The sequence below is a fragment of the Triplophysa dalaica genome, chromosome 5 (genome assembly GCF_015846415.1).
Source record: "Triplophysa dalaica isolate WHDGS20190420 chromosome 5, ASM1584641v1, whole genome shotgun sequence".
Classification (NCBI taxonomy): Eukaryota; Metazoa; Chordata; class Actinopteri; order Cypriniformes; family Nemacheilidae; genus Triplophysa; species Triplophysa dalaica.
In genome coordinates, this window is record NC_079546.1 from 3,374,762 (window position 1) to 3,401,703 (window position 26,942).

General features: G+C 40.0%; 2 protein-coding genes across 2 annotated transcripts in view; one reads left to right on the forward strand and one right to left on the reverse strand.

The window, feature by feature from the left end:
• Positions 1 to 99: 99 nt before the first annotated feature.
• Positions 100 to 26,942, forward strand: part of cog5 (component of oligomeric golgi complex 5) — a 45,253-nt gene continuing 18,410 nt past the window's right edge. Inside the window, exons 1-7 of the mRNA XM_056747949.1 lie at positions 100 to 164; positions 397 to 536; positions 1,018 to 1,075; positions 1,468 to 1,522; positions 1,783 to 1,852; positions 4,082 to 4,202; positions 20,148 to 20,278. Coding sequence (XP_056603927.1) covers positions 119 to 164; positions 397 to 536; positions 1,018 to 1,075; positions 1,468 to 1,522; positions 1,783 to 1,852; positions 4,082 to 4,202; positions 20,148 to 20,278 — 621 coding nt within the window. The 5' untranslated portion in view covers positions 100 to 118. The remainder of the gene's footprint in view (positions 165 to 396; positions 537 to 1,017; positions 1,076 to 1,467; positions 1,523 to 1,782; positions 1,853 to 4,081; positions 4,203 to 20,147; positions 20,279 to 26,942) is intronic.
• On the reverse strand, positions 8,396 to 12,855 carry gpr22a (G protein-coupled receptor 22a). Its single transcript, XM_056747950.1, has 3 exons — positions 12,583 to 12,855; positions 11,027 to 11,862; positions 8,396 to 10,711 (listed from the first exon to the last, which is right to left on the reverse strand). Exon 3 carries the CDS (start codon positions 10,705 to 10,707, stop codon positions 9,415 to 9,417), a length of 1,293 nt encoding a protein of 430 aa, XP_056603928.1. The 5' UTR covers positions 10,708 to 10,711; positions 11,027 to 11,862; positions 12,583 to 12,855; the 3' UTR covers positions 8,396 to 9,414.

A 26,942-nucleotide genomic window follows, 5' to 3' on the forward strand; every position in this document is an offset into this window, starting at 1 on the left:
TTTACCAGCTTCCTTTTTTAGTACGTCAGTCCACCTAATTAATATTGATAAGCTGACCCTTTGCCATTGGCGGCGTATCCTGACGCAGGAATACGACGTCACTGATGAAGTGGCAGCTATGGAGGCAAGTCCGGAATTGACAGCGGATTCAATCCTGAAAGATGGCAAGTAATTTTTAATACGGATATTCTCCTTTTTATCTTTTTGTAAAACTAAGATCGTGTTTTAGACTAGTTGGGGTGGCAAAAAAAAAACTCTTTTGAATCCTTAACCTCCAATAACATCACAGTAACACTAACACCTCAGTGACCATTTACTGTTTACATTGTAACGTAACGTGGATCTTTGGATCTGTAGTGATTCAGATGATATTTGACTGGATGAATGATCTTTCAGAGTGCTATGCTGATTTCCTGATAGAGGAATTCGATGTGAAAACATACACAGCTCAGGCGATTCATCATGCAGTCATCGCAGAACAGCTGGCGAGGCTGGCAGAGGGCATCAGTCAGCTGGATAAAGAGCTGCACAGTCAGGTCAGTCACACCTGTCAAAGTACACATCAGTGTTTGAATGCCCTCTTGTGGGAGGATTAAGAGTGGTGTACAACCCTTTTATAAGTGTGTGGCATAGAGGTACTTTGTGGATCTTAGTCTATTAAAGTTTGTACATAGTCTACAGTGTAACTTCTTAAGTACAGTACACATTTCTATTCTACTATACCCTGGTGTATTCTATTCATCCTGTTGTTTTGTATACTAGTGTTTCATTCTTTTATATTAAACTCTATTTTATTCAACTTTACTCCATTCTAGTCTAATCTATTCCATTCTATTGTATTCTGCTTTGCTCTACTTTTCTATTCTACTGTACTAATCTATTCTATTCAGTTGCGTTACTTTTATATTGTCGACACATAGAAGAAAGAGTTTATTGGAAGCGTATTGCCTGTAGGTGCATATGATGTGTCTCAACTAAGCAAAGCCTACTAAATAAATGTACTTTTTGTGAACGCAGGTTGTGGCCAGACATGAAGATCTACTGGCTCAGGCAACGGGGATTGAGTCTCTTGAAGGTCATTCATTCACTACATACTTTACATAATCTTTTGTCATTAAGTTCATTTCATTGTTGTGCATTAACGCGTGGGCGACGTAAAAACACCCTTTTGTAAAGGTATTTCCATTATGAAGTTTGTCACGTTTTAAGATCACATTTTCGGTATTTGTATCACAAGCACATATTGCGTCATACTTACACCATTACGCCATGCTATATCAGACATTGACATGTTGGGCTTACACTTGCATACAAAAGTACTGCAATTTAAACACAGTTGATGTTAAATGTGTGTGCAATTTTACAGCTCCCCAGCAGAGGGATGACTTGTCACATGTATTATTTCACCACAGTGCATTTGGCTTTTCTCTTGTGAGACAGGAAGTGAATTCCTGATTTATTTCACAGGTGTCTTACAAATGATGCAGAACAGAATTGCAGCTCTGCAGAATGCAGTGGACAGGTAGATGACTCCATTAATAACATTTTAAATGCTTCATTAATACGTAAGATGTGGATGACACAAAGGTTATCCGATGTTACCCGATCCTGCAAATAGAATCTTATTTAACCGTCAGTCAATCTGATTTTCACAGTTTAGTGTACACAAAATATTGCATATTGTGTAACAGCTTTGAACAGGTCCAAAAAATGTCCCATACTAAAAAGTCCCATACTTTTAATTTGCAAAGTGCATGATTCTATGTGTTTTTTCTTTCTTAGGATAAGGACCAAAATCCTTGACCCTTACAATAAGATTGTGGCACGGACAGCTCAGCTGGCCCGCTTACAGGTATCTTTGTTATTGCTGTTATGCAAAAATCTGTCCTGTCACCTATCCCTGGGTATTCCTGCAGAGAGAAGAGATTGGCTTTCTGCTGAACCATTACTTTTTGATTGTCTTGTTTTACAAACAGCGTGCTTTTGTTCAGGCACCTGATTTCCATGTTTATTGGCTCGACATCTGAGATAGATAGAGATAGATTTCCTATTGCAGCCAGGATGGAAAACAGAAATTCGCACAAAAAGTTTTTTTTCCAATATGGATTTACAGTAACACTCTGCAAAACAAACCTAAATTAATTCATTTTCAAAATATTTAAGGGTGAAATGAGTATAACCTTAAATCCTTAATGCAAAACAAAATGGGATCCTTTCACTCCGGTCTTCCTGTATCTCTGTAAACTGCACCTGTGGGATAATAATACCTGCATTGTGCGTCTCTCCGTTATTATCGGAGTGCTGCATTAGGGCTACCCAACCGAGCAAAATGCAGCTTTAATCATGTGCACATCCTGACTCGGGTTCATGATGCCATCGTGAGTAAAGCTTCAATCCTGCAGAACAAAAATCAATAAAAGTCAATCTGGCCCGGAAAGGACAAGTCTGTCTCTCTTACTCTCCATCAGTCAGGTGAACGCTAGTGTCCGGCATGACACCTCCTGTAGATTTACAGGTTATCCGGTCCGTGTTATTAGTGGCTTTGGGGAATTTATATTAAATATAAATGAAATGCAGTCATGGAAAAGGTCACGGTGGTTTTGAAAACCTTTTATAACCATTTCTTTTTTTGTGTGTGGATTTATTTTGATGTAGAAATACATTTGCCTTTTCACATTTGCTTATCAAAGCACCTTGACAAACTATGGATGCTCTCTCAGTGAGTTTTACATATTAGATAATACATTTGGACTGGGAGACAAAGGTCATGCATTTTTAATATAGTTGATCTTTGGCTTTAATGTGTGAAATTTTTGAGGTGGAGTATAGAATACATAAGAATGTTTAAATGCAATAGGAATGGGAACTAGGAGCTTGAAACCAATTTAGATTAGCCAACCCTAAGAGAAAGAAACGTTAATTTAATTGGACTCAAAATCTTATGTAATTTCAGCCCCAGGCTCTGCTATTTATTATAAAGTTTATATTTGCTTTTGATTATGTTGGATGGTGCAAATTTAAATAATCTCATGTTTTCTCTGTCTCTTGGTCTATCTCATATTTGCCCTCAGCAACACATTTTAATTTCTTTTATTCCCTTTAAGGACAAGAGCAGTGCTCATGGCAAGAACACGTCCTATTGTCTTTCTATCTTACTTTTAAAATCTTTCTGTCACAGTATCTGACATTCTGTCATCTCAGGAAAAAGCCATCAGACACACAGTCATAGATTCTCGTACCTTTGGGACAGATCAGCTGAACCTATTCACTGAAACCCCAAAAAGACTGACCTAGAGTCCTTCATCCGGCTGCTGTCTGCCCACAGGCTTTCATTGACACATTATACTTATGTGTGTGGTTTAGCAGGACAAATATACTGGCTTAAGTGGGTTCTCATTTCTTTTATTACATAGTAACTGTTGACTTGGTTTGTGAGCTAAACGCTCTGTCGTTTGTTTGTTTATGTGTGTATGACAAAAGGAATAGACGTCTTAAAAGGTCTCAGTGAGGTCATGGATATGTTTCTACTTTATTATATTATCAATATGTAATATTCAATCCATATTAAAAAAGTGACATTTCATACGATTTGCACAGAAATAATAGGTGGCATAATCTTTAGGATAATTCACCCACAAAAATAAATCTCACATTTTTGTCATTCCAAAACTGGAATGTAAAACACAAAAGAAGATATTTTGAAGAACGTCAGTAACCGAAAAACACTGAACCACATTGACTTCCGTTGTGCGGACATAAAACCACTGAGACATTTCTCAAAATATCTTCCGATTAATGCATTTTCATTTTTGGGTGAACTATCACTTTGAGGCATATATAGAAGTTTTGTGTTGCTTTTGTAACCATTATTACACTATGATCGAATTAATCTGTATTGTCTATAATTTATGGATTTGATTAAATGTACTTTATTTACTTCTTTAGGGTGGATTGCATAAAAAAGTAAAATAAAAAAACTGTATTGCATTAATAAGAATATAGGACGTTAATTGCACTTAAATGTCATAAAAATAATGTCAGTAAGAAATGCTTCTTCTTCTCATCTTATTCTCTCTGGTAGGTGGCTTGTGACCTGCTGAGGAGGATCATTCGCATTCTGTACCTGAGCAAGCGATTACAAGGGCAACTGCAGGGGGGCAGTAGAGAGATCACCAAAGCTGCCCAGAGCCTCAATGAGTTGGGTGAGCGACCGATCACGAGCATCCACCACTTCACTCCACTCTCCCGTCCTTCAAAACATTCGATAACAATGAAGTACTCCGCACAAGTGCCTGCACTTTATCTTCTCTGTGTTTATGAGGTTACATCACTTCCCTGATCAGAATGCAAGCTGCCGTTAATCTTTTTTTCACAATAGATCATGTTGCATTTTTTATTTGTCTTTGTGGGACTACAGGCAATTTCTTTAAAGTTTAATGTTTTTCTTCTGCGTGTGCTGTGTGCTTACTTTGCAGTCTTGTAAGAGGTGGTAATAGAGTCTTGAGTTTTTTTAGGTCAACCTCATTCATTCATGTGGCCAACATGTTTTTGCTGAGTTTGAAGCAGGTGTGAGGACTAGGATTCTGGTCTGGAGATATTTTTGGTTGTGTTCTTTTGATTCATGTCTGACCTCAAAAACATTTACAAGTGACCTTAGTGACCTGAGAACATTATGTTAGATCTCAAACCAAATCTGTATTGACACCATGTACGTAACGGTCTAGTTCAACCAAAAATGATAAATTGGTCTATCGCGTACAGGTTTTGAACAACGTGAGGGTGAATAAATGATGACAGAATTTTCATTTTTGGAGCGAACTGTCCCTTTAACACAATTCATGAAAACATTAGTACAACCATCACAGAAACAGATTCAACCTCCAAAAGGAAAGTCTCCTTCTTATTGAACAAGTTATCGAACAAAATTAAAATATGTACCAAACTCTGTTTGATATTGACTTTAAGGGTGTTATACTGTAAGTTGCCTTGTAATTTTAGAAAAATTCTATATTCCTGTCTGGAATCCATGTTGTTGTAGACATTAACTGAAATGCAAAACTTGTTTTCAGTTCTGGTTTTAATGGCTGTAATATTAGATTCATATTGACCCATGCTCTGTTGACCTCAGTGTTTTACATTTGTCCGGCTGTCATGTGGATGGATAAACAGCGCCATGCAAATTCAGGACACTGTTTCCCAGCGCATGTTTGTATCATTATCTCCTGTGCCCTGTAGGACCGATTCCAGCGAATATCAGCGAGGGGCCGTTCCCCGTTTTATATTTGCATATTGTTCTCGACTGAAAATAAATGGATGCTGGCGGACTGTAATTTTCTATTGTGCATTTGAGATCGCAGGCTGATTTTTGCATTCACGGCCTGCATATTTCTATTCATTTATCACGTACGAGATTGCGTCTCGGTTTGGATGCCGCCCTCAAAATCCGGCAGCCTTTGTAGGCAGTAGACAGCGAGGCAGCCGGTTTTTGTAACAGGTTCTTTGTGACATGTTGTGATTCAGTAAAATGTTTTTTACCCATTGAATTATTTATCATGTCAAAGTGAGAGTCATGTTTGGATTTGGTTCTCGCTGCTAATGGATTGCAGACGTCTCTGCATTAGCATCAACAGCCGAGGCGAGACGATTGGGCTCTAACAGCACCCGTCCTTCTTTCACAGGATGCTCGGCTCTTATGCCTTCCCTCCACCTGTCAATGCATAACATGAACAGCCGGAGTCTGATGTGATATCTTTACCTGCCGTCTTACACATTTCCCAGAAGGCAACTGTTAACGGCTCAGATGGTCTATTGCTGTCTTTGAAAAGGCCGAATATTTTACAGAGGCGAGATACACACACAAGATACCACATCCAGTGCATGCTTAAAAAATATGGTCTCTCTGTTTAGCGCATGCTGTCTCTGATGCAGTTATAGAAAGATGACATCAGTTTGGATGAAGTGCAGTTGGACAGTGATTTGAAGGAACCCGAGTGTTTCTAGAAGCGCTGATAGCATCATGTTATTGGATTGTAAACAAGGCAATCAGTAAATGATAATGGATGCTTGAAGATTTAATTGCCACTTTCCTGTTTACCATGAGGCATAGTTGTATGAAGAGTCAGTTTCTGTGTGGAGCAGGCAGATTTAAACCGTGCGATCATCTAAATGTTGCTTTTATATTTGTGTCTAAATGAGGAAGAGTATGGAACAGCTTATAAAATTGTATTTAGTGGCAATGTATATATGATTGAATAAGATTGTAATCTTGGCTCTTTATAGTTGTATAAATAGGACTATAAATAGAATACACATATTTATAAAATCCCCATAAAAAAGTTTTTGGTAAAAAAAGTTTTTTTGGTTAAACTTTTCTCCGTTTTATTTTCCAATTTGAATGCATTACCCGGCCGGCCTAATAATGAATATCAGAGGTACGAGTTTCCCAAGTGCATTAACAGTGTGTCTACACCGGATGCGGCGCAACAAAAGAACGCATTAGAACCCATTATAATTTAACATTTTGTCCATGCTGGATGCAACACCAGAAACCCATTAAAAACAAGCATTTTTCGTAACATTCGCGTCTTGTGTAGACACGGTGTTATGCTTCTTTTTAAGACACTTTTTAAGGATTTGGGATAACCAAATACTTGGTTGGTTTGGATTTAGTAACATTAAAAGTATTTAGAAACATGATTTGGGAGCATTAAAACATTACACGTTTTTATTAGGATTAAAACAGCGTAGTTCCAGAAATTATTTACAGTTTGAGGTGGGAAACATTCTAAATCCCAGGCGTTTTGAACGCAGTGTTAGAAAAAGCCTTCATTTTTAAACCTCCGTCCCTAGCCATGACTTAAATTACCAACAAGTGACACTTTACTCAACTTTTGTTAATAATTTCTTTGAAGGTCTTTTGTTGTTTTCTATGAACATTTGTCAGTACACACAAAACATGTTTGAATTACAGTGCTGTCCGGCTGATGTCAGGGAGAAATGTGAGTTAAAGATGGTGTGATGGACGGATGGATGAAGGAGCGCTGTAAATGGCTTATATGGGGGATTGACTCGGGCATTGGAGGGAGGTGAAGGTGTTTTGTTAGGTAGAGGACATGCGCGTAACTGCTGTCATCCGTAATGTGATGATTGGAGTGGAGGAACATGAACGAGTCGAGGATGCCGTGATTGAGGAGAGGAATTCAAAGTCAGATAGATGTCAAGAGCAGAGGATTAAAGTGCAGCTCTCTGCACCGGAGAAGAAATAGAGGGGGAAAGAAAATGGTTGTGTTGGACTGAGATTTAACCCAGTTCCCGCAAATCTATAATTTTTCTATTTTAAGATCATTCGTTTTAAATTTAACTTGATGTTAAAAGCCAAAAATATCACAGAACGGCCAAGTCCCCAACATGCATTGGTCTACCCGCGGGAATTAGATTTTGTTTGTTTTCCCCATCTCCTGAACTGCACCTGTCTATCAAACCATGACGGATTGTCAATCACAGAACCCGGCACTGGGTGGCACGTTCCTCTGGGACCGTATGAGTGACAAGTGGATGTCGAGAGTAGAGATAAGAGACGGATGAGGTCATGAGACAGTGGAGAGGTTATTAACCAACGATTTAATGCGTGGAGGTGATAATATCCTTTTTAGGGTTTGATTCGGTGTTAATAACAGGCGGCTATAAGTAGGCTGGCCGACGGAACATTAGACTCTTGGGTTCTGCTTAAGGTTGGATAATCTTCTATAATAGGATTAAGATTTGTATTGTGAAAATGTCAAGCAGATTAATCAGTATTTATGTGGCTATACCTGTAGTGCTAGCAGTACTAGCAATATATTTTTATTCTTATTTTTTCTTTTATTATTTGTATGTTTTCAGCACCTGTAAGCAGAATCTTACTTGCTGCTTTTTTCGGAGAACTCTGCACGACTTGTTTACAACAAAAACAATAAAGCCCCGGTTCATAAGCAACCCCGAACCCCCCGGTCGAGTCATCACAGGGCAACAGCTGCGTAGGCCTGTGTGTGATGCGTTCCATATGAGGAGACCATCGCCTTACAGCACTGTAAAGTTGTTTGGTTCTTTGTGAATTTCACGCTAAATAATAAAACACAGAGCCGCAGGATAGCCGCCGGGTGTTGTGTGCTTGTGGTGATTTGGACAAATTTGTCGGTGTTTGGAAGCTCACCGTTGTGAAAAAGACGCTTGTGCACTTTCGAAAGTCACACTTGCTATTATTCAGCATAATGTGCTCAACAATATTATCTGTAGATGAACCCATAAGTTTCATTCAGAAAAGTCACTTCATATGAGATGCAAAAGCATTTTAACATGAATTGTCACGTATGACCTTGTGGAGACCCTTGAGATATATCTGCCTGTATATTTCTAACCTTGGATGCTTATCAAAAGATTTTGCTTACATTATGGAGACAATTTGCCTTGTTATTTCATACCTGAATAAGCAGCGATCAAAAGACTAAATGAAAGAAACGTCTTTGATTAGAAAGCTATCACCTGTTCTTCAATTCAAGCATGAACCAACCCGTGAAATCAGTTTTTCATAATGTTGTGTTCTTTATTTTCTGTGTGCAGTAGCTTGACAGTCTTCCGTTGTTGGAGTGCAAGAGGTGATTATTTTGTAGCTTGCCACATGGTACAGAATGATCTATAATCAAAGCCCATTAGCTCAATGAGTCTCATAAGGTCAAGGATTCAACACCCTCTCGTTGACAGTCCGTAACCACTTCAGCCCCCAGCAATTTGATTGGACATGATGTGAACCACCTCCCTCACCCCTTTACAGACATGATTATATTGGGAGTGTGATGTTGAAGGGAACCAGATTACGTTTCAACAACTCTACCCTGTGACTTGTTGACCTGAAGAGTAATATACCTATCCTTCTGTTTCAGGGTCAAGAGCAGATAGTAGATATCCACTTAATGGGTCACATCATTTGAATTCTAAACATTGCATTGGTGTTATGTTCCTCTGGTGAGAGGTGTGGTGGTTGAAAGCCAAGTGGCCAAACATTGAGAAAAACACTCCTGAAAATTGTGTTACTGTTAAGTTAATTGAGTCTGGGTCGTGTTGACCGTAGAAGAGCACTTCAGTCATTTAAAAGGGTATTTAATAGAAATGAACAAAACCAGAAGCATCTAGTTCTGTACACTCGTGGTTTATAATTTACTCAGATATGTACAATGTCCAGGACTACTTTAACTAAACACATGCAGTATTTACACCTTAACGTCTACCACACCGAATCACTGTCACAATAAATAGTAATAAATTATTTATCTTGACATACTGTACAATTAATACACTTAAATTCATAACTGCTTTGGATTAGTGGTTTCCCTTTTTCATGGTTTTTTACCTGATGAGGATAATTGCCACCAGAGTCTCTCATTCTATTTCCTCTGATGAAAGGCATTTTTGCCTGACTTCTGTCTCCTCAAAGGTAACCTTTTTGTTCCTTTTCGGGTCAATCCATGAGTTGTGGATGACAACGTTATTGGGCATAGGGTCTGCCTCTACTACCGATACAACACGCTTCTTCATTTTGCTCTTAAGAACCTTCTGAAATTTCTGTCGAGTGAAGGCATACAGTAGCGGGTGAAAAATGGTGGTTCCGTAAGCCATGACCAGGAAGCCCAGTCTGAGGCGTACAGTGAAGTCGCTGGGCCCTGTGCTCAGGATGACCGTGTTGAGCACAGTGATAGGTGTCCAACAGAGCAGGAAAGTGGAGATGATGAGCAGAGACATTCGGAAGACCCTCTTCTGTCGCTCGCGGCGTTCCCTGTGCCGTTTAACTGCCCTGCGGAGAGCGATGATGACAGACACAGATGTGCGCATGGCCAGCGGCGGATTGCGGCCTGCGCTGCTCTGCGAGGCGTCCGTGGACTCTGGCTGAGTGGAAGTCATGGAAATGGTCTTTTTCTTTCTTGGCTTTTTCTTGGGTGCCGCATGGAAACGGGTACCGATGCGGATGTTGAGCGCCTGCAGAATCTTATAGTAGGTAACCAGCATGACCACAGCGGTAAAGAAGAAGATGGGAATCTGTGCCAGCAGGTGATAGTACAGACCTAGTTCAGTGTAGTATTGGTTTGAAGATTCTTCACCCTCAGTCTGATTCCTGTCATTACCCGTCTGGCTAAAGAAACCCTCCTCTATGAAGGGCACCAGAAAGCTTAGGAACGATAGAGCCCAAATGGACCCAAGCATAGCCACCGCTCGTCCCATCGTAAGTACTCGATTTGCAGGCCGTACTGAGATGTCGTATCGATCCAGTGTGATGGCCAGGACGTTAGCAGCGGTGGCAACACTAGCAAACGACACGCAGGCCTCATGGAAGCAGCAGATTAGTGCATTGTTGCCTTCCATTGGCAACAACACCACAACAATAGTTAGCGGTATACAGCCCACGCACACCAACACATCCAACACGTGCAGATTCATGGTTACGATGTTGCTGACGGAACTCACCAAGTTGGACTTCATGCAGTAGAGAGCCAGAACAGTCAGGTTGCTGCTGAGTCCCAGCACAATCTCCAACATGAGGAAACCGGTTACAGACACCTGGAAACTGACAGGGTAAGGAGTCTCCAGGTCCATGTCGAAGTCAAAGGGTTCCAAGTTATCGAGGACAGTGACGTTGCTCATGATGGCCTTGAATCCCAGCACAGGGGGGGTATGCATTCTCCTACACAACGATAAACAACGTTATGGCTATGGTTTCATGGTAAACTCTATAGAATGCTAAGTAGTTTTAACCTATGGTTGGGTTAAATATGGACAATTTCTAGGCTAATATAAACCAATAGTTGGCTTTGTCCATATTTGACCCAACCATGGCTTGAAACAACCCTACATAAGTGAATTTACACTCAACGGTTGGTTAACTGTTGGTTATTTTTTTGAAAGAAGCCATTCAATTTAGAAGAAACCTAAAAAGGTGACATATTAATTAACACTTGACATGCACATCCAAAGCTCTGCGTAGGCTAGTGAAACTCACCCCTCCCTCAGTAGGAGCTCCTTTAACAACTGCGTCCCAAGCGCTGTAGTGTTGGGAGGATTTCATAAGCGCCAACCATACTGCAGTACCTCTTTATCTCAATGGTGTCCTTTACCCCTATGTACACATTTCGTTATGTATCTCCTCTGTGGTGGACTTTGTAGGTTTCTTTAATTTGCTGTGATTGGAGCTAAGAGTGAACAAATGCATCAGACCTCAGCCTTGACATGGTACAGTCCCGTTAATCGAGGATACCCCCGGTTTCTTTAGACACCTCTCTGTGGAGTCGATTCAGCAACGTCCAAACGTCTCATAACTCATCGGCTCGTATCCCTAGATTTCTGTGGGAGGTTGTGGGAGATGGAAACGCTCTCTGCTTTTCCTTTTCAGAGCGTGGGAAGGGTTTGTGCATTGTAACATCCACGTGGTCCTGACATGAAAGCTGTGTTGTATTCAGCCTTTTGTCTTTTGTGTTGGCCGAACAGATCTCGCAAAATCGATCAGGGACAGCGGCACGTCCCATCTTTGGCTATCAGTGTGTATTCCAAGACAATAAGTGCCTTTCCAGTGGTGTGACGGGTCAAGACTGACATTCTCTCCTCAACGTCAACAAGTGCAGTTGAGTTCAACTGGGTCCCTTGTATTCCACCTGAGAAAATCAGACTTCCACCTAATGCCGCTACAAAAGGCAGACCAAAGTACACAGTAATCACAAGGTCATAGTTTTCCAAAGGGAAGGTGGTTGTCAGGCCGGTAGATGTGGGTTTTCTGTGCACTGCGTGGTATGTTTGTACCTTCAGAACAGCAGCTCCATTCTCAGTAGTGTCTCGCCCCGGCTAGTGATGAATACAAGAAATTCAGAGTTAGAATGGTTTAGCTTGTCACTTGTTAGAGGCATGTATAACCTCTATAAATATTTCAATTATAGCGACCGGTTGGTAATCTTTTATTCTCATAATTTCAATGGTCACTAATGGTTTCTGGTTGCTCAGTGATCGTGTCGCCAGTGCAATTTGTTTGTCGAATAGCCTTAAGTCTCCTAACAACTCATTAAACTAATGTTCCTTCGCTTTAATGGATTCCTACAGCGCTCGTGAGTGTTCATTTGCAGAGCAGGTTTGCAGTACTCCCACACCACACTTGTGAACTACATGGGCTGTATTCCACGTATAGGAGAAATGGTGCTCTCATATTTTTTCTCTCTATTTTCAGAGCAAGAAAACAAAATTCAGACTGAAGCTGTAATGGGGATGAAAGCGTCACCATCATTCCTTTAAGAGGATAATAGAGATGGGTTCAGATTGCCCTGAAGTTATTAAATGATTTGCATGCAAATATGGCAATTTTTCCCCTCAATGCGACCTCTTTAAAACATTGACATTTGGTACAAACAAACTGGTAAATTCCTGCATTCACAGTATTAATATAGCGAGCTGCTCTGAACGTTGCTGTGAAACATTGCATTACGTTTCCCAAGTTTGCCAGGTTTATCGTGGCACGCATGAACTAGCATGCATTCTACTCAACAGATGCTGCAAGAAACCTGAAGCTTTTACCTTGCTCTGCAGCTGTATAAGTAAGTGACCTGGAAGCCCATGTATTTCCCAGTTTAAGTAAAGCCATGCCAGGAGAGATCACAGAAGACATCCCATGTGGATGGATGAATCTTTCCTCTCTCCTTTGCCTGCTTCAAAGAATTCAGATGTTGTCTGGTGAAGTGCCGTACATCTTGCTTAGAGACCGTCTCTTCTTTTCCTCTCTCTTCTCTCTCTCTCTCACCATCCATACACTCGCCGCTTTCCAAATGCCCTACCTACTCATCTCTCTCCTCCTCCTCTCGATCGCTCGCTCTCTCTCTCTCCCTCCCACCTCTCTTCTAACACACTCTCGTTCACCCTCCCCCTTCCAACCCTCCGCTGTGGTTTATAACACTCTCCTGGTTGCTGATTGGTCTCCTGTAATAGTTGTAACCCTTTCTTGCGCTGTTGCTTCAAAAGACATTTCCTCCACAGGTGCATTTTGCTCTTGATGCAGATTTGATGTTTTGTTCTTGGAATCCTTGTTATGTGTATATATTATACAGTATATATATTATTTTTTATGTCGATAGAGCAACAGTTTAGACAACACAATCTCACAATTCGTAACTATTTTGCAAGGTGGGTCGTTTGTATGAATTTGTACGATTTTTTTGTGTACATTTTAGAGGCAGCTTTAGGAGTGGTGCATTTCTGTACAAATCGCATAGTGTGAATTCACGCGAGTTACACCTCTTAAAATAGGAATAGTGGAATATTCAATTAAAGATCCGGTGGTTGAGTTTGCATGGCAAAACAAAGACTCTATCATAATCTTCATAATGCAAACATGACAGATCTTGTATGAAGCATGATGTAGGTTCAGTCGTTTCTGCTGTACATGTGTGGGTGTTTTGTACACTGATGCTGTACAGAAAGACACGGCTAAATATGGAATAATAAACATTGAACTACCACGTTTTTCACCAAATTAATTTATCTGTGATATAAGATCATTTGCAATACTACCATGTGTCTTCTTACTATGCGAATAATACATTTAAAAAATCTATATTATTAAAGTGGTGTTTTTATCTTATATCTATTCTGCAAAAATGCATTTTCTTAAAGCTGCTGTGCAACAATGCAAAACTGTAAGAACGATGCAGAAATGTAATGTTTGTTGTTGAACAGAGATGTGTATATATATATGTGTGTGTGTGCATGCATGTGTGTTTATATGTGTGTGTGCATGCATGTGTGTTTATATGTGTGTGTGTTCATGTACACATATTTACATAAACACACACATATATATATATATATATATATATATATACATACAGAGAGAGAGCGATTATTTTTATTTTTCAAAAAATTTTGTAGATGCTTAAGTGCATTGTCTTAAGTGGATTTTTTTTAAATTTTAACTCCGTTCTAACTCTCTGCTTCTCTTGATTGAGACATCTCAAGTGTCTGTCTGTAACAACCGTTCTGATTATGCCATTATGGCTCTCCCGCTGTATCAACTGTTGTATCGAGCGTGTTTGTGTGCCGTTTGCTTGATAATGTTGCTGTGATTGTTGCTCATTGAGTGGAAGCAGAACTCCAGCATCCCTTTGCGAATTATCACGCGCTTAGCAACCACAGGTCTTAGGACCGGAAGGTGAGACGGGAAGTGAGAAACGTAAGGGAGTCATTGTGGAAAATCTGCGCCTGTGGTTTTCAGAGTATCCTCTGAGCTTTGAACTGAGTTTAAGGCGTCATGGTTTCAGGATCTGGCTTTGTGGTTTGTCGCTGCTCATGCGACTGGATTTTATTGTCTTTGCATTATTTTGTTGCCTTTCTATTTCCACAATTATTGGACTTGGGCAGCTCCCTATGAAAGATACTTCGTAATAGTTATTGTGCCATGGAAAAAGACAGAGTTCACCCTCAAGTCTGTTCAAATCTGACTTTCTTTTCTCTGCAGTATTTTGATGAATTTTGATAACCAAACAACACTGGACCCCCATGTGTGTGCATGCTGTATTTTTTCTGCAGTACTTTTGGTAATAGACTGTAGAGCCAGTATGAAGATGTCCGATCATAGGGGACTGTGGGTCATCTCTTTTTCTGTCTTTGTTTTCATCTCTTTCCTCTCTCTGGCACTGTTGCGTCTCACCGAGAGCCATGTGGCAGGTAGGACAGGCCATGCGGCTTTATCAGAGAGAGAGATTCGGTATCCCCAGGCAGGTCTCCAATTTCTGCCGGTACATGTAGAGAAACTGTTACTCTCTTATTGGTACATGTCGTTAACCCTGTGTGTTTCAGCAGAGGATTGAAGACTTTGAAAAAGTGTATGTGAAAGCAAAGCCAAACAGGAAATTCCGGCCGGCATGTAGTGTTATGTTTTTTAGACTCGGTTCAGAGACCACGGACACCGTGGAAGCTGTTCTTGGTCACGTTCCCAGTGTCCCACAGGGCTCTCTTGCATGTGGATGAGAGACAGACCAAGTGCAGATGACTGAGCCAATGGTTAGAGTCGCCTCTGGCACTTGACGGTCCCATAAGACCTCCAGCTGTTCCGTGTGTTGCCTTTGTGTTATAACTGCACATCTGTTTACGACTTGAAGAAGTGGGACCTGATAACCAGCTCACTTCAGAAGATCATGTCTGTATTGACTTTGAAGTGGTTTATCACATCAAACATATTTGCATTTGACATTTACACGCTTTGAATATGGTGCAAACAGATGCAGAGTTTTGTTTTTGTTGCTCTCTAATAACCATTGGTTAAACTAGAAATAGTGTACAATGAGCCCTTTCTGTTTACATTGCCTTTCAGATTGATAATGCGCAGCGCTATCCTGGGTTCTTCTAGGATCGTCTTTGTGGGAAATAAGAGCGGGCCGTATTGAGCAGATTCCAGAAGGTTTAGTTCTATAAACAGTGTCACATCCCCTCAGCCTCCGTCGGGCTAACACGTCAAACCGTGACGTGCGGTCACTCTGTTGATGCGAGCTGGGATCCCACATATTGAGTTTTCGCAGCAGCATATTAGCGAGGACACCCTGACGTTGAACTTTGTTGGTCCAACTTCGCCCCGAACCGTCCCGCTGGGATTCCGACTGATTCCAGCAAAGCCGCCTAAGGTTTATCCACTTCCCGTTGTGGTCCAGAGGGCTGTGATGGTATGTGTTTTGTTGGACGGGGGGGGAGGGGAGGCATGGGAAAAAGCCGTCCGTAATGAGAGGGTTTGACCTTCAGAAAGCTCAAGTCTTCCTCCTCCTCACAATCTGTTTGCATTCAAGGACAGAACACTTTTATCAGCTGCTACCGGAGACTCGTCTCATGCAAATGAAACAAGTGTTGTTCATCATCTCTTTACATAATTGGTTAAAATGAGCAAACCAAGAAAGAATATGAAACCTGTTAGTATGTAATTTACAGTTTTAATATATTTAAATGTAATCTTTGATTTTACAAAATAAAAGCGGTAGTTATCACATTGTTATTCAACATTGTGCGGCCCTAAAATGTTTATTTACTTGTAGGCCAGCTTTTCCATTGACATTGATATGAAGAGTTTTGGGACTACATCTTCCACAATTTTAACATCTTTCTTAAAGTCCCAATGAACCGAAAGTTGCAATCGTTTTTCCTTCCGTATTCTGACACATTTCCAAATGAAAAGGAGACAAATGAATGGGCGTGGCTTGCCTTTGTCACTGCGAATTGATTGGATGTGTAAAAACAGCTGTTGCATTGATTTTGAAATGAAGCTGTCAGTTTAAGGGGAGGAGTCAGCGGATGCCCCGGTCAAGCCGTCTAATTTACATAATTTCTGATGAATAGTCATTTAAGGGCAGAAGTGCATTTTCAGATTTTAATTGAAGATTATTAGGGTACATGAATTTTAAAAAGAAAATGACCCACATTGATAAACTTTTTTATAAACGCTGCAATATTTCATCGAAAAATAAGAATTGTCATTTTTTATTTCACTGGGACTTTAAGTAAACATTTTAATACATCTTCAGAGAACACCCACAAAATAATATATATATTCTATGAATATGCTCTTGCAATAATGTGACTTTAGGGGATTATTAAAATACATGGCAATAAAATATTCAAAAAATATCAATGAATGAAATTAAAGCTTGAAGATATGTTGTAAAGTTATTAAGCAAAATGTTTCACACTTTATGGTTAGAATAGCATTTATATTTTATTCCTCGCATCACATTTCTGCAGCTTGAAAACCCTTTGAAAGAGGAAAATCCTTCAGTCAAAACGTGTGAGAATAATGTCTGACCTCTGGATGTGATTTTAGTGTGTAAGCAACCAGAAATGATTCTTATAAAAAGCCTCTAGATTTGTATTCACCATCTTGTCTGATAAGCTGAATTGTTAGTGTATCGCTCACCCGTCACATACTCGTGCAGGTCAAAGGAGACGTCTGGTGAGAGAATAAGAAGCCGTTCGATAGAGAAATGATCTAAGCTTGCTTTGAAGCTGAAGGATGTGCCGTTTGAAGGCATGTGACATCGGCGTCATACCAAAAATATCTGGAGGCTCTTCTTATGACCATCGTCTTGTCATGTGCTGAGCTGGTAGATCTGTGAGCTGGTCTGATATTATTGGCCATTTTATAGGTTTTCCTCCTCCCGCAGTTCACGTCCCGAGTGGTACAGTCTTCTTCTAAATAGAAACCATCAGTCAACATTTGATGGTCTTAGTGAGATTTTCCACTTGATTTAGCTTGAACCAAAAACATTTATTTTTATCGATTGGTTAAGAGGAAGGATGCTGCTGTCGAGTTAATTTTTGAATTGTCAAACCTCATATTAGACATTTTCTGGGTAATTCAGCTACGTTTCTGTCTATGCAAACAGCAATTACCTTTTCTTGGTTTTGTTTTAATCTCAAACGAATTGAGTGCCTCGCTTTGCGGGAATTACGGTTTCAATTCTCTCCGCTTCTCTTCAGACAATCCCAATATTGAATTTGCGCTAAATTTGTCTCTTTTCATTCTTCTCTTTTTTCAAAACGTAATGGGAAAATTGCATTTCCAAGGTCACAGTTAGAATGGTTTTAGTCTGTATTGCACACCGCACCTTCTCCCTCTGGAGTGAATGCTGTGCTCATTCCAGATAAATGCAGGTAATAACTGTGATTGATGCTCGGCAAACTGTCCTCTAGTGCATCTACAAATAAGACCTTTTTTTTATTCTGTTGCAAATACAGTTACCGAAAGAGCATCTGTGTCCATCCACTTTGACCTCGGTGACCCCTGGGTTCGGAAAGAAGATCCATAGCTGTGACTGAAATAAAACACTATCGTTGTGCTTACTGCATTCTTTGTTGTATACTATCTAGTGATAGTGTTTTAAAATGATAAACATATTGCATAAACTGTGCAAAATGTATCATGAGTCCAGATGAGCTGTGAATATGAGTTGTAAGATGAATTAAATGCCAGCATTTGTGAATTTAGCAAGTAAATATTGGAACAAGGCCAGACAAGAAATGTAATTGTGATTCATGAATTGTGTTGCTTTAGGGGGTGTTTCCTTGACACCGTCTATAAAGAAAAAGTGTCTTGAGGGCCGGAAAACGCAAACTTTTTCCTACCTTCATTTTTAGGTAATCTCAACAAGTCGTTTTTACTAACTATTACCTTTTTTCTGTCACTTTAAATTTGAAATAAGTTAAGAATTTTCAGATTTAGATACAGCAATTTGGCATAGAAGATTGTCAATAAAGAAATTTTTAACAGCTTATGTTTTTGAAAACTTGTCATCAGTGCAAACTAGAATATATCAATTTGGACATAACACAGCACTTTTTGTTGTTTTGTAAATGTTGTCATCTGTATGCATAACAAAAAGAAACATTTCTGTTTTTTGATACATTGTGTCATTTAAATGTGCCCTGAGTAGTACCAGTTTTAACGTGCTTTGAAATATCCCTGCTGTCCTTCTGAAACCTCATATAACGTATATCATATAAAAAGTTTTTTTTTTTCCATTTCTTAAAAGACAGTCTGTTGTGAATAATACAGCATCGTTGTCATCTACTAAGACAGTATAATCATACGTGTGTTAGCAGGGCAAAGAAGAAAATGTGAGGTTGAAAATGAGGTGAAATCTGGCAGGGATGCTGGGTTTAATTCTGGCTCTGGTCCTACCTGTACCAACAGGAGCCAGATGAGATCCCTCCAACCCGCCTCTTCTGCGTAAAGGCCACCTGTTCTTCAGACCGCAAACTCAAGGTCGCGTCTGAGCATCTGGATGATGCTACATTATGGAGTCATTTTCTCAGCGAGATATCTGACCCCCTTCTAATGAGGCGTGTTGTTGATATCTTTGTCAGCAGTCAGCGAATGGAGTCAGCTGATACAGAAGGCGCTAATGAGTGGATCTATGCAGTGACATTGTTCTGCCCAGTGCCACTGTATCTGACTCATGTGCGGTCTGTTCTGAGGCCTGTTCAATATGGCACCCTGTGTTTACAGACTTTCTCTCCCTATCATTTACTTCTTCACTCTTAAAACTACTGGCATGTGCGAAACTTTTCTAAAGCAGCTAGTTTGTTGCCTAGACGGCAGGGGTGTAACACTCACGGTTTGATAGAATATACAATACAGGGTTCACGGTTATTAAATTACCTTGATGTATTGGACAATAAAAAAAAACTGTTTTTATGGACGAATGTTAAAGAATTGAATACATTAGAAGTTTAATTGAACCTTCTGTTTCATGTCATTTAATTAAAACTAAATATATAAACAAAACAATTAAGATCTTCTTAACGCAGCAAAGTCGCACAAAAAAAACATTAAAAAGATAAATGGACCGGGGGGCGTTTCCAGAACAACGACATCGCTGGTTAACCACCATAGTACGATGTATCATTGGGGAAATTAACGATCTAGTTAATAGTAACCATAGTAACTCTGTTGAATATCGAACCAAGTTGGTTCAGCAATATAGTTGATGATGCCATACAGGTGGTGGAGCATTTAAATTGCATTTAACGGCGACTTTTGTTATCCTATTTTGTTATCTATTGTTTTATTTCACGATATTTCATTCATTCTTAAGTTGCCTCCTACGTCACTCCGCCCAGGGATTCCCCAGAGCACGTAGTGCCATGCACATGCACAATTTTAAAGAAACAGCGCTTGTATTTAAAATATGTCTAATTACATTTTTATATATTTTGAATAATGGATATTGAATGCACTGCATGTTGCTTGTTTAGTTTGCTCAAAGGCATGATGCGTGTAATTTCGCATGTCATAATAAAAAGGAACTTTGCTTCTAACCACAGCTCTAGACGTGTAGGTCAAACCACTTTTGAATGTTGGAACGATTGTTTCGGGAAACACTCGAATCGTTGAACTATGCTGGAATGACGGGACTTGCGAACATGGTTACGATGCTTTTGGGAAACGCACCCCAGGTTAACGTTCAGACCGCGTTTTATTTGTGTCCTCTGGGTTGTGTTGTTAGATGTTATTTTTCTAGTAGAAAAGAATTACGTTTCAATGCGCTTTGAATCTTTGGCTTAAAAACTAAGTTTGTAAAAAGTGTATTTTGTTTCATCTCTTGCAGATTACCTATCGCAGGGTGTGGATCTGTCAGGAATTGATGTGATAGAGAATGACTTGCTGTTCATCAGTCGAGCCCGCTTGGAGGTGGAGAACCAAGCCAAACGCTTACTGGAACAGGGCATGGAAATTCAGGTACCAACTTCCAGATAAAAAATTTTTAGTTAGCATATTGAAGTATAGCTGACCATTAGTCTTCACTGGACGAAAGCAATGCCAACTTGGGTATTCCTTCTTTCTATCTCTCTCCATCTCTCTTTCTCTGTGACTGTTCTTCATTTTGTTCTCAGCAACACACACATGTAACACGCACACTTTCACACACAGCAGATGGGATGCTCTGGCCTTTTCTCCCCTCTCTCTACACTGAACTGTCCACTCACATCTCACATATTCATCTGTCACGTGAAGGCGGCCTGAAAACATCTTCCATATTGACATAAATGACCGTTCACAATGGCAAACCTAAAACGATATCTCCGATCATATAAGGTGTCATTGCGCTATTATGTTTTGCCTACTGCAAATTTGTTTGATTGACAGTTTAATTTTTCAGCACACTTTTTAGAGCGAATCGATGTCGGGTCTCCAGCGGAAGACGTCCGCTCAGTTGAAGTACAGACGAGGTTAATAATTGATGGCTTCGTAGCGGGCTTTTCTCATGGGCACTCGGGTGTCTTTGAAAGCACGAGCGTTCCTAGCTGGAGGTCATCGCTGCTCTGGAGTGGTCAGGGAAGAGCTGTCACTGTTTGGTCAAGGTTCCGTTTGCTTTTCGTGGCTTTCCGTGCTAGCTTGTTAAAATAAACTTCACTCCGTCTGGCGCTCGTGTTTGTTTAGAAGCAGGATTTGTTGATAGGGTGATGGTCGGCCTCTCCTGTCTGTCACATCACGTCTCAAGGTTATTGGCTGTAGAGTCTAGATCCTCGTTGAGGAGATGATGTTGCAGATCTCTAAAGATTGGACCGCTTTGACCAGTAAGACCACCCAGAACAAGCACATAGCATCAAAATAAATCCTTCAAACTCCAAACAGCCTAGCAACCACCCACATCCCTTCAGCATCATGACAGCGAGTTTAGCACTGTGTTCTGTGTTGCGTTCTGCAGTCGAACGCGACAATTGCAATCTCATTTCTCTGTGCGTGTCTAACATAATTCCCCGTCTACCGTCCCCCTGCAACACTTTCTTGTCTTATTAGCATGTCATTATAAAAGCGAGCGATGCAGAAGCCCCTCTGACCTCTGCCCATGTGTTTGTTGTTCTCAGTCTTATCACGCAGTTCACTCCACTCCTCCACGGCCGGTCCTGCATCAGTATATTTAGAATCGTGTGGGTTACATAAGCCACTGTTCCTGAGCTTATGTGGATGGATGTCTCTCTTCATTTCGCTCTTTTATTCTGAGGAGAAATGGATTCATTTCAATGAGAATCGAGTTTTCTCAGATACAACAAATGGTGGAATATCTTTATCCTGTAATATCCTGAAGGAATACTTTGGATTTGGAGTTAAGCTTTATCGCAGCATCTGTGATGTGTCCTTCAATACCAAAAATTATCTTTCTGACATCCTTTGTTTGTATAAACAAGCAAAATCACGTGCACAGTAATGCGCCTAAAATAGACAATGTGCATTGCAGATATGTGCAAGTTGTATTTGGAGAAATTCTCATCTGTGTCTCAGATATTTCTCCTAAAAAGACTGTAAAAAATGTCTGTCATTAGATTCAGAAGAGATCTCAATCATGTCTTAACTGAGCTTAGATTTGTCAAGTGTGCATTTGAAAGTCAATAGTATTGATGATCACAATATGAACAATTCTTAAGTCTTGATTATTGTGTGTGATGTTTTGTATTGTGTGAAGGGCTCTTGAAATGAAAAGTTTGTTTGAAGGTCAGAATTGCACACAGACAGGTAAGCTAAACAAAACTGTAGCTCATCATCACATCTGTTTCAGGAGAGGGAATATCTGCTAAATGTTTAATTTGTCTTGTTTTATTTAACAGTTGTTGTATTCTCTGCTACCTCTTGCATTTATATCAGCTCCTTCTAGCTTTCGTGTCTCATGAAGGAGGGGATGAGGTCAGCAGATGGTTGGTTCAAGGTCATTGAGATGTTTTAGACAGACAAGAAGATATCGAACACACAAATGTGTCTGTTTTGGATTGTGTAAATTAGACATAAAAGTGTGCTGATTGTGTACGCACATAATAATGAAGGACTGTTGCCTTTCTGACCTAGAAAAGACGAGTCCTTGTGGGACCAGTGTCCTGTTTCACATGCGTTTTGGGCAGTGGACAGTAATGTGAGCGTCCCTCTATCCAACATGTCTTTAAGAATGTGTGAATGTCATTGCATTTAATACTAAAACATCAAATTTAGTGAAACTGGTTCTGTAGCTGTCCTGCGAGCTAAGAGTTCATCCGAAAATAAAAATGATGACATCATTTATTCACCCCTGTGTCGTATATGACTGCTAGGGAACACAAAAGAAGATATTGTGAGAAATGTCTCAGTGGTTTTGTGTTCATATAATGGAAGTCAGTGGGGTTCAGTGTTGTTTGATCATCAACGTACTTCAAGATATCTTTTGAGTTCTGGAGAATTAAGAAACTTACTGGTTTGACACGACATGAGGGTGAATCAATGATGACACATTTGTCATTTTTGAGTGTCCCTTTATAGAATTGAATTATGCCATTTGTAAACACATCATTCAAGTCATATTAAACGTATGTGTTGATCAGACTGATGTTGTTTTTAGTTCAGGTTACCGTAATGAAAATCTTCAGGACGAGAGAATAATAATTTTTATGTATGCTCTGTATGATTTCTATAAACTTGGAATATTGGACACACGTTAGTGGTGTTTTTTTCTCATTTTAAGACTTGTCAGGCTAAGCCATTAGAATAAAAAAATGCTAATATTGATCTTTTTTTCTTGAAATCGTGTGATCTTAAAGCACAAGTCGCACTGTAGCTAATATGTAGATGTAAAAACAGCATTTCTGGCGTGTTTCACTGTTTTTGCACTTTTCTTCCGTGTTAAAACAAGCATGACTGTAACTGTTCTCATAAACCCAATGAATCACTACGGAAGGTCTTAAAATAGGCTTTCTGACATATTTTTGTTTAAATAAAGGATTTACTGGATCCCAAATCTAAACGTAACCTCTGCTTATGAACACAGTTTAAATAGTTTATCACTGCGGTGTTTCTGCGTCTAGGACTCGGAAGAGATTTAACCGTTTGTAAATCACAAGTGTTGTGTAAATTGTGCTCATGTGAGCAGTTTGTGTACACAGGCCTTATGAGATGAGAGGAAATGGTGTAAGTCATTCGGAGCCCTGTATCATCTCAGTCTCCTGTAGCTAACAGGGTTAAGTGTGTGTGTGCACGTGTGTGTGTGTGTGTGTGTGTTTCTCAATGATCTGATCTGTGTAATATTGCGCTGGAAACAGCAGGAAGCTCTGCATTGTTATCTGGCAGATGGTTCTTGATCCCGAGAACATGGCGATCTATCAGCTCACGCGTGTGTGTGTGTGTGAATGGACTTGTGCTCAAACTATTTTTATTTTTGTACTTTGTTAATAGTCAATGTTTCAAATCCCACCTGTAGAAGTTAACATGTGTTTATTATATTTTCAGAAACGTCTCTGTGGTTTTGTGTTCATACAATGGAAGTCAATAGGGTTCAATGTTGTTCGATTGTTCACGTTCATCAAAATGAACGTTTTGTTCGTTTGTCTGATGACAGCTTTATATTTTAGATTTTGCGGCAAACAAGAGAAAGTAAAGTGCTGACACGCATCATATTTAGATCTTCACCTATTGTTTTGTGTGTCCAGCAGTGCCGGTCACTTTAAGGTTACCCCGTCGTCCCCTGATATTCACGGATCATCCGTTTTGTGAACGTGTTTGAGTAACCTTTACATGAAAGGGAAAGTCTCTCAAGAGTTCAGGGCTTTTTTCTGCTTTGTGTCCTCGGTGTCTTCACCTTCTCGCTCTCTTTAGACGTTACGTCTCTCTCTCTCTCACAGTATACCTCCGTGATAACAGAATATGTGCCGGATTGCTTGTGTACAGTTGGTCGGACAGTTCTGATCCAAGCCTTCCCAAATTTAATTTCATTAAATATATTTAATAGGTTTGATTTAAACTGAAAGTCTGTATGATGTCGTCTTAACGTTTTTCAGCTTTTTAAAAACATTGTTACGAACCTGAGAGGTGTTAGCGACTCTCATGTGTGTGATTATCACTCTCATACATCGACTCTCACCTTGTACCCTTCAGTGACACGTTACTCACAGGCACGTACTCCACTTATTACTGTTACCCTGACGACCATATGCTTTTTTACATCCCTGCTCACTGATGTCTATTCTTCAAAGATAACCAGAAAGTCAAATAGAGGTTAAAAGCACAGTGTTATGGAAGTTGAGTGTGTGCGTGTATGTGCCAATATGTCTGTTCATTTTTACCTCTCTTGTTTTGTTCGTTTATTCGTTCCTTCATTCTTTCTATTTTTTTCTATCGCACAATAAACACTGTATTTATTCCAACATGATCAACAAAAGATATTTTGTTATTTGGCACACAACCTGACATTTAAGATCTCCAGTCTTTAACTCCTCGAATTTCACTTAATCTATTTCAGCTATTATCAATTAATGCTTAAGCAAATCAGACTTCTTCTGCACCGGAGAGCTCGTCTCATTAGACATGCCGGGCACGTACGCCTCACCTCTCACCTTTCATCCCCTCCGTAATCATCACTTTTCTCCCAGATTGAGTTCATCTTTGTCTGCCATTGCGTTGACATTTACCAAGCGCGTCTTAAAAGGCTTTAATCGGGCTTCCTCGTGTTTGTTTTTGGGTTGCTGTGGAAACACGGCGTCAAAATGAAGGTCTACGTGATCCATCATCTTTTCACTTTTTCCTCACGCTCACAGTCTCACTTTAGTCTCACTTTCAGGCTCTCAGTTCTTTAGCAATGCTCTCGCACGGCCTCGACACTTCACTGTTCGATACAGTACGTGTGAGTAAACTCACTCCGTGTTCTCACTGAGCTTGTTTTTGTCGAGAAACCATGACTGGACCAACATGAAATTTATAAACTCATGGCCTGTGTCATTCCTGTTGTGCAGTAAAGATGCTGGAAGATGTTATTGCTCATCTGTTTCTCCTTAATAGCTCAGGAGACTTGATGGAGTTTACTATTGTGTTTCATTTAAGTATCAAGTCAGTCTTGGACGTTTTTCCTTAATTGCTTAAATAAGAGTGTTATTGTTGAAACACGTGAAGGGATGTGTAAAATAAATGTAGATTGTACAGGTCAAATAATCTGGATTTGAGTCAATTTGATGTGTAACGTTTGAGTTCTTATTGAGATTGTCAATATATTGACTTTGGATTGCTTGACAAATCTGAGCTCAGTTTCAATAGGAGTTTCAGGAGAGCTCTTAACAGAGAGATTTGTGAGATTTCTGACTCTTTTTCTCATAAGAAAAATCCGGGTTCTTTTCTTCTTTTGGACGGGGCAAAAATGTCATTGCAATGTCCACTATTGTGCCTGTATTTTAAATTTGCTTCATCTTTAAAAATCTTGATAAATGTTCAGTGTCGACGGAGACCCCTGGTTTCTTCATCAATCTATTGTTTGGTTTGGCAGATATCCTGAATTTCCGATATGGTGACCAAACAAACATTTGAATTTAATGGCACAGGCGTGGTGACCAGGTGTTTTATGAGGAAAAGCAATTGGCTGGAAATGACGCCGCTGTTTATCTGGAGCTCTCTGCATGACGGGCAAACTCCATGTTTTCAATTTGAGGTGACAAATTTCTTTCCTTTTTGATGTTTCAGGTAAAGCTGAAGCAGGAGAGAATTCGAAAAAACATAGACGCCATCGGTGTGATCTAACATCAGAGCCCCAACAATGAGATGGGTAGAATTGTGATAGCGTATTTGAACCCATGGTTGAAAACCATCGCTTCTCATAATAAAGGATGGGAATGTTATTACTGCCACCACGATGCAAATGAAGACGGCATTAAGATGCTGCTTTTGTCTCCTACGTTCCCCTGGAGAAACACGCCTCTATCTCTTAAGATGACAAAAATAACATTGGCTCCTCTCAAACTTCAAACGGTGTACATATGATGTGTAGGATTTGCCATAAGTGTTCAGCAGGCGTGCCACGTGCCTTTAGCAAATCTTAAAGGATATTTTGGCCCGCTGTGAAGCGTGCTTCCACCCATCGAGCATCTTTCGTGACCTTGACTGTTCTAAACTTCAGGGGTTATTTGATATAATCATATTTATTACTCCGTGAAACGCAATTCTCCCAAGAAGCATGTCGAGAAAGCGCCTTACACTTTCCACAAGTTCATACGATCCATCGGGCAGAATAAATTTCACATCTCGCCGGCAGAATATCCAAAGACCTTGTGTTAAATTTCCTTCGCTTTGCTACAATAGCCCGCAACTGGCGAGTCAATCTAATAAACGTGTAGCCGGTCGTATTTTTAGATGCGTTTCACCTTCATCGTGATGAACAAAAATTGGTCCAAAGTTTAAGCCTGAAAGCTTCTGTCCAAATATGTTTATTCTCCCCCACCTTTGCCAGGAAGGAAAGCGATCGTTGGCCACCTGTTCCAGCTAAGTGCTAATTCTGGGAACAAAGGCGTAGCTCTCACGAGTACTGTGGAAACGCCTCATTCACGTGGGTTGGCGGCTGGCCATCTTGGGTCATGGGATTGTGCTGAGCTGATCGAATTCATCTCCACGGTGACTGTGCATG